The sequence below is a fragment of the Antrostomus carolinensis genome, unplaced genomic scaffold (assembly GCF_000700745.2).
Source record: "Antrostomus carolinensis isolate BGI_N321 unplaced genomic scaffold, ASM70074v2 scaffold34691, whole genome shotgun sequence".
NCBI classification, from domain to species: Eukaryota; Metazoa; Chordata; class Aves; order Caprimulgiformes; family Caprimulgidae; genus Antrostomus; species Antrostomus carolinensis.
Genome location: NW_010294103.1, coordinates 20439 through 32367, shown reverse-complemented (window position 1 = coordinate 32367; position 11929 = coordinate 20439). Strand labels below are relative to the sequence as shown.

Below are 11929 nucleotides of genomic sequence, written 5' to 3'. Positions count from 1 at the left end.
TGAATTGTTTGGCCTTGCGGAAACCAAGGGTTTGAAAACCACTTCCTAGAACTTCACACATTCACCACAGTAAAATTAACAAGGTCACTCTCTGCAAGCAAGTCACAAGTAGCTGGGCTTTAAAAGAGCTATGCATTTCACTCCTGTGGGATAAAAATTCCTCAGAAAGAACATAATTCTGTGGTATAAAGAGAAAATATGTCCAAGAGACACGTGTAAAGATCTGCAAAGATCTCAGTCACTTTTGTGGACAGTATGACTACACTTCGTAATTTTCCAGTCTTTCTAAGGCCATTAAAATACCTTTTCCAACTTGTGAACATCTTATTTCTCTCTTCTGTGCAAATAAGTTTATTTCTTCAGTTGCATAACTGAGCCAAATTGTATTTCAAGTTAAACAGAAAGGCTTATGGGGGGGGGGTGCAGATTTAAAAGTACTAGTGAATTCAACTACACTAGAAAAATCCAAGTGTTTTACTGAATCTACCAAAAGAGCTTTATATATATATACATATATATATATATATAAGATAGATAGATAGAGGATATATATATACTGGACTATGCCTGGTTCAAGGGAAAAAGTCTCATCTAAAAGTTTAAGCCAAAATACGCTCGGGAGCAGTGATTTGGATGAAGCCTTCTCCAGATAACTGAGGTTGAAGAATAAATTTTAGAGCTGAAAAGGCGGGACCTGACACGCGCTCAGAGGTGCAAACTCCCCAATGAGCTTTTGTTTAGATAAATTAAAATGCACTACTTGCCTCCCTCTAATTGTTAATCACACCTGTGCCAATATGTTTACTTAAGTTTATTTTGTGCAGCTGCTGCAGTGCCAGATGGCAACCTAGCTCTTCCAGCATGAGGAAAAGAACTGAAAGAACTAGGAAGATCTAGGATCTCCATGTAGGGCCCTGATCCTGCAGGCAGTGGGAGTTTTGTATATGAAGGGCTTGTAAAGTCAAGTCTTTTGCATGCTTTAACCTAATACAATTAGCCTGCCCTTTGATTTTAGTGGCTTGCACTGTTTGCCATTACAAGTGTGGTCAGATGAACACCACTTTTAAAATGGAGGCAAACATCTTAATTCAAATTTGATTATCTAATTAAGATATAGAACCCTATTTAGACAGCTAACTAAAGAAGGCTTGAATTTTTTGTTTACTTTCTGTCTGAAAATGCTGGATGCCTTTGAAAACAGGATATTTTATTTGGGCACCAAATTTAAACTTCCAAATCTGAAATATTTTTTTCCCTCCAAATTCTAGGTGGGTTTGGCATGTAGGCCATGTATCTTGTAGTGAGAATGTTAATTCCATCTAACACACAGACCAAATATGTCAAACTCTAATGTCTACCTCCGGTATTGCAGATAACATAGCATGCAAAATATTATTCTTCTTATAAGAAGACTCAATTACAAGCAAGATTTTTTTTAAAATGTATGTATTTACAAACTCAAGCAGATGATGTTTATCATTCTGAGAAATTATCAACATCAAAATAAAATTGTGTTTACAGTGTAATAATTAGTTGCATCAGCACAATACGTTATATGATGGAAAAAATGTGCAAGTGTGCATCTATGCCAGCCTTGGTCCTTTTTTCAGAAAGGTCAGAGGATAAAAGTATTATGCCCTGTCAGGCAGCCAGCACCACTTTACAGCTGTTATTTGCACTCAGCATAGAGGAAATGGGCTCTTGTCTTCAGCTTACAAAATCAAAGCCTGAAGTGAGTTGTGCAAAACATTCAGACTGGATCTCTAACGTACTTGAAATCAATCTTGATTCAAGTCTAGACTAGCTCTATGCACTTGCACCCGTTTGCTGGAATTTTATTTGTCTGAGGTTTTCCAGCAAAGGTGAATATGAATCTTTTTTGATTTTTTTGACTCGTATCTGAAGATTTGCAAACTTTCGTGGGTTTTTATGACTAGCACTATAATGTGATCTGTGTTTTATGCTTCTTTTAGCTGATGCCATCGAGGGTTCGCAAATATTGCTTTGATTTTTCACAGCTGAGGTTGAGGATTGCTTCAGCTGATGTTCTAACATAATGTGAGGGACAGAGAGCTGCCTCCATGTGTATCTGCACCGACAATGGATTTGAACCGGTCAGGTGGTCTGTATCCTTATCGTGTGTCTGGCAACCTGTGTATGTTTTCATGTTGTTTAATGTATCAGTCACATTTAGTTTAGCCTAGGATGTACCTGTGATACTGAAATGCTTTAGCTAATGGCTGCTAGTATGTTCTAGAAGTGTGATACAGGATGTATCAGTACTGCAAAACACAGTTAAGAAGTCTAAGCTTTAGCTCAAACCAGTTAACCAAAGCTAACTAACTCAGGTTGAAACAGCAGCAAAGATGAAGGAATTTGAACTTCACACAAGAAGCTTGCTTTCAAGGCTGTACGAACTGCTTAGCAAAAAGGAGGTCGAACTGCTGCAAAAGACGTGAAGTAGAAAAGCTGTGGGGACTCTGACTAGTGGGTAACCAGTATTTCCTGAGGGCTTCTACCCACTTTGCTTGTGTTTTGTAGTGGGTTTCCACAGCTGGTTGTATAAATGTGTCCAAGCTACAGCTGCACCCGATTTCCTGTGTAGCAGCTGGCCCAAAATCCAAGGTGTGTTGTCCTCTGAAAGATGTGAGCTATGCCTGTTAAAACCACACTTTCTTGCACTGTAGCCTGTTAGTATATATTCTAAGAAGCCTAGAAGCGAAATGAACCTTGTGCTATGTAGACTGTTAAAAGAGCTTGGCCAGGTTTGCTTTGCATGTGTCTATTGCATGGAAGCCTGGCAGAGATGGATGGGGAGACCAAATTAAACCAATTATCAATAATATGCTGTTCAGCAAATGCTTCTGTTTCTGATGGTGTTAGCAAAGCGGCAGTAGCAATTCAAAGGCCACAGTCCCCTCAACAAAGCGCTGGCAGCGCATAAACAATGCAGTGAGCAGCCCGGTGAAGGACAACTGTTCTGTTTCTGATGGTGTTAGCAAAGCGGCAGCAGCAATTCAAAGGCCACAGTCCCTCAACAAAGTGCTGGCAGCGCATAAACAATGCAGTGAACAGCCCGGTGAAGGACAACTAGAGGGGGCAGGGAAAGCAGAGGCAAGAAGTGATTGTCTGTCTCCTGATAATGGGACCAATTTTCAGTGCAGCTATGCCAGCTGAGCTCCAGGGAGGCACCAGGGAATCCAGTTCCATGGCCTTTAATTTGTGCATATGTGTATACATTATATATGACAGGCACGATTCCACATGCCTTCCAAATCACAGTGCTCTACTTAATCCCTAATACATAGATAATGCAGATATGAGATAATCAAAGCAACCTTTGTCATACTGAAAACTGAAACTCTTGAGGGCAGTTTAATCAATGTATTATTGGAACTAAAATTCCAGCCTTACTGCAGTGATTGTGTTACTAGGTGCCATATTTAATTCATGAAGAAAACTACAAGTTTTAAAATTGAAATGAGACTCAAAATTTGCTGGTTGATGCAGAATGTAAAATTAATTTTCTGTTGGTCACGGGCATCAAAGAAATAGGTAAGAAAGAGAAATAAGTCTTTCTCCTCTGTTTCTGGATTCCTTTTATCAGATTCTTAAAAAATGTTATGAGAAAACACTGTGGAAAGGTAGCTGTAATTCCCTTCAGAAGTTGCGTCTCTCTTTTTACCAAAGAAGTTTTTTTCTTCTATTCCTTTAACAAGGAGTGTATGTAAATGTCAAGCTTCTGTAGGCTGAAGAAAGACTACAGCATTATTTAAATATACATTTATAAGAAAATTATTACTTCACTATGGTTTTGGTAATATTTCCTCCTTTTTGTTCTTTTTGACAGACAGGCAAATTGCTAGGAGGTGGCGATATATCACTTCTACATACATATATAAGGGCAGTAATCATTACGCCTGTTCTTAAGCTTGTATGTTTTCCTGCAGCCTTGGCAAGATTTGCTTTAATTAAAAAATAAAGAATCTGCTGATTCAAAAGAAAATATCACAGTGAAATAAATCTGGGTTATATTTGGCTAATAAGGAAACGGAGGATAATGACGGATGTGGAGGTGACCAGGATGTTCAATTCCAGCTTTCCTTCCTCATTTAACTTTTCTTTGGCTGCTCTAGCTAGAAATGATGCCTGAGTGCTGGAACAGCAGAAGGCAGGGAAGTTTTTCATTACCTGCCCCTCTAACACAGTAGCACAGCAACCAGCATACCTCCATCTTCCTTCCTTCTTTTGCACCCCGGGGATATTCTTTCTCCTGATGTCCTGTATCTTCTCCCACGTATGATTTTATAGATGCTGCTTGTGAAGTCCCGGTAGAAGTTAGCTTGTAAACTGGAGAGCTGTAACATGCTTCAGGATGACAAATAGCACAGTGTCTTCCTGTAGCTCAGCAAACTCTAGTGCTTCCACACATTGTGGTTCATATGTTTGTTCAGACTCTGGCTTTTCATCTGTAGAAAAGCAAAAGAATAACTGGACCTCTTGTTGGCAAGGAAGTGACATCCACATTTGATATTTTGAGCACCAACCTCTGACTGACCTGTGAACCTGGACCTCGAACTCTGTGTTTATTTGTGTACAGACTTAAGTAAATGTGCTTGAATTTGCAGAAGTGGCAGGGGACAGTTGAATTTATATTATATTTAAGAGTAGAGTTAAAATTTTTCTTATACCTGAGCTGCTTTGCTTGGCAATCTAGTTTGCTTGTCCTGAAATAGAAATGATGAGTTTGGAGTCAGGTGGAAATACAAACCTCTGACTAATGCGACAGTAGCCTTTATGCCAGGGTTCCTCATATCTATGGTGGAGGTAGCTTTTCCATCCTTCACAGTCAGGTGTATGGAGGGATGAAAACATTTTAATGCTGAAGGGACAAATCAACAGCATAAACCACGGATTTAAACAAACCACCATGCTGTACTCTGTCCTGGTAATCTCTAGTTGTTGCTGCAGCTTTCCTTGTACTTCTTTTGAGCTGATTTAGTTTTTAAACACCTACAAGTTAAGTGTGTAAATACACATACAACATCCTTCTTAAATAAACCTTACCCTTGATTTTTGGAAACACATTTAAAACATATAGAATTAAGCTGACTTCAGTGAGGTTAGCAAGGAGAGTCAACATGAGTGTTGGTAAAGAAAAAAGATCCTCACTGTCTCACTGTTAGTTTTATCACAACTTTTGTGGTCCCTCTCTCTTTTTTTTTTTTTGTTTGTTTTAAATTCAAGTTCCTTCTGGGACATCAAGTGAAAACCCTTCAAAAGAAAGTTTCTTAACTTTGTAAGAGCAAAGAAAAACTTGAGAACATGAACCCCGCGTGTTCTGTAACTACAAAGCAAATAAAAAGATTAATAATTTAGATTTCAGTTTCACAACTTTTAATGCAATAATACAAGTGCAACATTTTTGGAAGGCCTGATTTATTTTTATAAACTGCAGGCAATATGATTTCAACTCGTTATTCTTTCTTAAACTCAAGGCCTGGAAATCCAGGTGAATCGTTTTCTCCTGAAATCATAAATACTCTTTGTTTTAAAAAAAAAATAAAAATCTAATAATTCAGGAATATTTAAGTCATATTCCTTTTATTGTGATAAATATAAAGAAGTAATAAAATGCATACACTCATACTTGGTGTTTGTCCAGTTAAAGAGGGGTGATGATGAATACCAGATTAGTCATTCTTAACTTGGACAAACCCTGACTGTGTCTATATTCATAATTTTTCCATGGTAACTGACATGGGTTATTGAGTTGCGATCATTTTACTGGGATCCATGTGTTTCTATTGACCCTTAGGAGAGCTATTTTGGTGTTAAATACTGCCAGGCAGTATGTAACCATTTTTCCACTTTACCAAAGAAATATGTGGCTTTATTTCTTCCTTGCATCAGCTACGGCCTTAATCTTAAATTCATCTTCAGTGAACCGATTCAACTCATTAACCCACTGGAAAACTATTCTCTTTCTGAAAAAAAAAAAAAAAAAAAAAAAAAAAAGGGTTGTTTTGTGAATTTTATCCTGGAGCTGACCTTTCTCTGGGTTTACAGAGCACAAGTATTGGTGTAAGATAAACAGAATGGCAGAGGGTGTAAGGAGAGGGGTAAAAAAGGGAGATTGACCTCTGTTTCTCATGGCAGAGAGCTGGTAGTTAAGCTCAACCCAGCCATCTTTAAAACTTCGCCATGAGTTTTCTTTTGACATGGTTTCTTAATGTAAGGTTGTTATATCCACAGCAATTGCAGTGAAGATAAGGCTGCGGTTAGCCTGGGTTTACAACAGTGAAAATGGAGGCAGAATTTGATCCTGATTGATTAACATTTCCTGTAGCTCTCATAGAATCATATCATAGAGTCATAGAATGGTTTGGATTGGAAGGGACCTTAAAGATCATCCAGTTCCAACCCCCCTGCCATCAGCAGGGACACCTTCCACTAGATCAGGTTGCTCAAAGCCTCATCCAGTCTGGCCTTAAACTCTTCCAGGGAGGGGGCATCCACAACTTCCTTGGGCAACCTGTTCCAGTGTCTGACCACCCTCACAGTGAAGAACTTCTTCCCAATATCTAATCTAAACCTCCCCTCTTTCAGCTTAAACCCATTTCCCCTTGTTTTGTCATTAACTGCCCTTATGAAAAGTCCCTCCCCAGCTTTCTTGTAGGTCCCTTCAGGTATTGGAAGGCCACTATAAGATCTCCCCGGAGCCTTCTCTTCTCCAGGCTGAACAGCCCCAACTCTTTCAGCCTGTCCTCATAGGAGAGGTGCTCTCTCAACGCTCTTTTTTATAGTGGTACTTTAGTTCTCTTTTGTTTCAAGTATTTAGCTTGTAATCATACCAGTGTTTCAGTAGCCAAGTGTTTTAACTTTGAAGCCAGGGATTTGAAGAGCGTAACGTTTCTACTTAATTATAAGGCAAGTGGCATTTGTTCAAACATTTTAGGTTCTTATCATCCCAATCTGAAGCTTTTAAAGAAGAAAAGGAAAGGAAACAATAATTTTGTTTGGTTCAGCGATATAACTTGTTAAGGTTGGCTGTCCCCTTATAGAATGCCCTCATGATGCAACCTGGAACCGTGTGGAGTGTGGGACTTGAGGGGTGTTTGACTGCAGCCATAAGGGCATAGGACATTTTCACTGAAAAATAGAATTGCTATTAAAAGACAAACTGGTGTCTTTTTTATGATAGTGAGGGAAGTTTTGATTCATTAAATTACTGTCTTTTTGGCTCTTGTTTAAAGGGCACATAACCTTTCTTTTAGAAATGAGCTACTGTTGGAGGGAACAGTTGACGTCTGCTTGACCGCTGTGATTGCTGCAACAGAGGTGCACAACAAACACTGAGTTTGTCTGTCCTGGCACTCTCCCATCATGGCTGGTGGCTTGAGATGACCCCCATCCAGCCATGGAGCCCTGTGGCTGACCACTGCATGGACGTCACCCCCTCTGTGCTGGGTCTGGACATACTCAGTGCACTCTAGGACGTGTATTGCCACAGCACATTTGGCCAGTCCCACTATTGCTTTGGGAGAACAAGAATCCTTTTTCCTTCTTGACCCAAGGCACTTAGTTATGGTGAAGCTTTCCTCTCTAGCCTGATGGGTTTGGGGATCCTGCCTTGGGAAGCTGTGAATTTTCTGAAGCCATGAGTTCACAGTTGTACAGCAGAGTCACTGAAGTACTGGAGGGTTGGTGGTTACGGTAGCTGTTGCTTGTACTCTCAGTTCAGTACTATAAAGACATAGTCTTGTATTTTAGAGCTTCTGTGCTTCAGAAAATAAGTTTTCATCATTAGCACTTCAAACTTTATTCACTGAACCATATTGCAGATGACAAAGGAGAAGATGTCTTAGAAAGCACTTCCAAGTCTCAGGAAGTAAATAGTTATTGCTGGGGCATCTGCTTGGAAAGTTGGCAGCCTCCAAAATGATTATAGATGAAATTGTACTTCAGATAAAGCAAAAGCCCATACTCATTCGATGCTTGGTTTCGACTGATACCTCTTCTCAGAGAGCTGATGCTACCTCTCTGGGCTATACTAAGATCAGTGTGTGATTTAATACGCATTTGCTTTTGAAGAAGTGTAATTAAAAATAAGTAATACAGAATATACGTTTCAGAACAGAAGTGTCTGTCCCCTGAACTGTAGATCAATGACGGTATAAAAGAGTGGTAGATTATAACATGCAGAGAGCTGATGTGTCACATGGTGCTGTTTCTCCTCGTTTCAAGCTGCTAAACCCCATTAAAAGGGAAGCTAGAAATGAATTTAATATATTTTTAGTATTTTCACCCTGTGAATGCAATTACTGTGACTGACACAAAAATTGCATAAAATCACGAGTAAAGAGGGAAGTGGTCTCCCATCGTTGCGCTGGGAGGGTGTTGGTCCACCAAGTGCTCTCCCTTGTGGCAAGTGGCTCAGAGGCTTCAGAGAGCCTCTGAAGGCTTTCCAAAACCCTCGCTCTGCCATATTTATTGTTGGCCGGCTGGGTCCTCACTGGGAAGACTTTGAATACTGAGATTAAAATAGTCATGTGGGGAAAAAAAACCTCATCTGGATCAGATCAATTAGTTATGCCACAGTTGCTCACTTACAATCCTTTTCCCAGTTAGTCTCCTTCTTTGCTAGCTTTTATAAATTCAAAGGAGTTTTGTTGGTAATTATAAGGGAAGTGGCTTTTATGCCATTTTGCTTTATGCTTTTGTTCACTCTACTGAAGATGTGGTATGTTTAATATCTACACTCCTACAGAATACTTAAACCTCTAGTATCCTAAACTATAGGAGTCCTTCCACCTATTTCTCCCCAGCACCCCAGCTCATTCTGCAGTTCTACTCATAATTTTTGCTGAGTTTAGCTGCATAGTGGAAAAGGTTACCACCCTCACGAGTCCAGTCTTTACCAGTGCTGGAAATTATCACCTGCATAGGAAGAACAGTATTTTAACTTAAACTACAGAAATCAAAGTACGCTGATGCACAGGGTCCCAGTCACCAATTGGGCTTGCAACTCCCTCTTCTGCTGGTCCACCATGCCAGAAAAGGAGTAACTTCCAGGATAAGGGCAAAGCAGAAGGCTGAGGACAGCAAAGTTTCCAAATGCCATCACTACCCAAGAGGGACTAAGAGCCCTTTGCTACTTCCTAAAATGCTTTCACAGGAGACTATTGGAATAATGCTATTTCTGGAACTCTGTCTTGTTCTACTTATTCTTTCTCTTTCTGTAGTGGACATGTTCTCTCTCTTTTTCCTACATCTTACTCTTCACGCCTTTTTCTTTCAGTGGCTTTTCTCTTTTTCTGTCTTGTTTAGATGTTTTCTTTTTAAATTGCTCTTCTTTCCTTTTTAAAGAAGAGAGAAATCAGTATAAAAGAGAGAAATCAGTATAAATGTATACTGAGAGAAATCAGTATAAATATGTTAAAATGGAGAACCTGCCACTGCCTTGATTCTGAAGACTGGAAAAGGTTTTCTAGTGACTACTTCATACAGATGTTCTAGTACCTATTAACTATGGGGCACAGACTTTACAGTTGATGTGGGGAAGGTGGCAGGATGTATTTAGTTCTTTGGGAGAATTTGTTTATGCATTTATAAAAATCTGCCAAAATCAAAAGTTGGTGACTATATAAATATCTTACAGCCACAATTTCAGTACTTTTTGATTATGGAGCACCTGGCTTTACAACTTTACTATTTTTAATTTAATTCTTTTGTTTGTACTGATACTTCCACAGTAATTAAAGCTGCTTAATATTTTCCGTTGTAGAAGCCTCTCTTTTAGTTGCTCATTTCTTTGTCAAGTCTTAACTGTTTGGATTGAAGCTTTCTATACTTGCTTTCTGCCTCAGACTGAATAGGTTTTGTAAATCTTTATTAAAAATGATAGAGCTGTATTCAAGAATGGTCTCCAGACAGAAGTTGGTGATCGGTTCTGTTTCTTATTTACAGTGCTACAATTTTTATCGCTTTTCTCTTTGAGTGCTTTGCCTCTCCTGAGCGAATCCTCTGTAATTAGAACTGGGACCAAAGGTTTGGCAAAAGGATAGTCCTGGGATAAAAGAAGTACTACTCACTGTCTTCCAAAGACTCGGATAGATTTGGATGAGCTGCATTTTTGAAAATGTTTTACATATGTTCAGAAACTACAGACTTCAAAAAGATTCATTTCAGTGGCCACAGGCTAGAGGTTATGGGTAAGGCAGTGAATATAGGGGCTGAGCCACACTCATATATATTGAATCAGTCTCGCTTGACAGAGGACATACCTCCCAAATCAAGACACATGACCATGGAGGCCCAGCAGTCCAAGGTGATAGGGAGGATGGGTAAAGGCAGAGCTGATGCCAACTCCCTGCCTGGCAGGCAGCGCTGTGGCTTCCCTCTGGTTTGTCTGGGAGGAAAGTTGGGAGCTTGTGAGTTAGCAGGCTCAAAGCCAGGGAGTTTGGACATGGAAAGGTTGAAGACAGTCAATTTTCTTTCTCTGGGAAAGCTTGCTAATACTTTATATAGCTATTTTCTTTACCTCTGTTATTAATGAAAATAAGAAGCTGGTTACTTTGCATAGAATGGCCAGTGTAGGTTTTGGAGCCATCAATGCATATGCCCACTTGGTCACCTTAAATGTTGCTGCTGTGTTTGGCTGTTTCTTTCAGGGAACTGGTAAGCCATTGCTTCTTTTTCTTTTTCTTTTTCTTTTTCTTTTTTTATTTTTAGATTTATTTCTGAGAGCACCATCTCTCCGTGGTGGACAGTCAGACTGCAGAAACTACAGTGCTTACAAATCACCTAATAAAGTCTGAAGAGCACTCTGGGATTCATTTGATAAGAGTGGCTGTATAAATGAAAGGCTGTTAATGGTGCAGCTGGCTGCCACACGCAGTTAATCCCCAGTGCAGAACCGCAGTGAAATGCACTCTATGGGCAGTTCCGATCTAGAAATAACCAGGAAGGGAAGAACAGAAGCTCAGGGCTGCCTTTCAGCTCTGTCATTTACAGTGCCCAGGAGGATATCTCACAAAGTTGGCCATGGATTTTTCAGCTCGTTGCCAATCCTCATGCCATCGCTGAACTTGATACCGAGCCTGGGACTTTGTAATTCTATCCAGAATGGCACGGTTCTCCCGGTTCACTCTCCACAGCTCCTGCTTTCATTTTTCTCCATTTAAACTAGAGAGGAAAACCATATGAGCAGAATGAAACTTCTTCATGCTTGTTTGTGTTCCCACGCCTAGGAACCCAGAATGTGAAATATCTGTCAATCTTGTGGGAGAGGAAAATTTGCCTATGGTTTTATACCTCTCCTAAAGGGACTTGTTCCTCCTGCATTAACTGCCCCTTGCAACCCAATCCTTTTGTCCTTCTTAAGAGGATAATCTTTGTGCAGTATCTTCCGAACACAGCCCTGCCTGTGAGGAGGTTTGGTACATTTTACAAGAGGAAAAATGCAGTACTGTAGGTGAGGGCATGGCTAGCGTCTGAGATGCTTAACAACCAATTTCAGTTACTTTGGTTTATACATTTATTTTGTGTACAAACCTGATGTACCGAGTTGGGAAGCAGGAGTATAACAGAGATACGTGTACTGCCTCAAAAGCCTTGGAAACTTTCTTTGATTTCTTAGACTGTAATTTCCCAGGCAGCTGAGCTGATCTCGTAGCAGTCTCCCACCAAAAAAGGGAAGGACTTGCTCTGTTACTTCCTCTTCTCATCTCCCCACTCCTCCCAGCTGTGTGGTCTTCTTCACCCCTTGCACCAGCCCTGGAATTCATCACTTTGCAGAAAGTGGCAGAAAAACTATCCCGGTTGGGTTGTTTTTTTTTTTTTGGTTGGGTTAGTTTTCTGCTGCTCTCTCGAGTTTAATTAGCTAATGGAGAGGTTTGATGAAAACCAGAGCTGATCCAAAGAAAAC

General features: G+C 40.0%; 1 protein-coding gene across 1 annotated transcript in view; it reads right to left on the bottom strand.

Annotated features, from left to right (window-relative positions):
• Positions 1–11006: 11006 nt before the first annotated feature.
• The window catches only part of LOC104532339 (uncharacterized protein CFAP97D2), an 8132-nt gene continuing 7209 nt past the window's right edge, over positions 11007–11929 (bottom strand). The window contains 1 exon segment of the mRNA XM_010177526.1: positions 11007–11187. Within this exon segment, the coding sequence (XP_010175828.1) occupies positions 11007–11187 (181 nt within the window).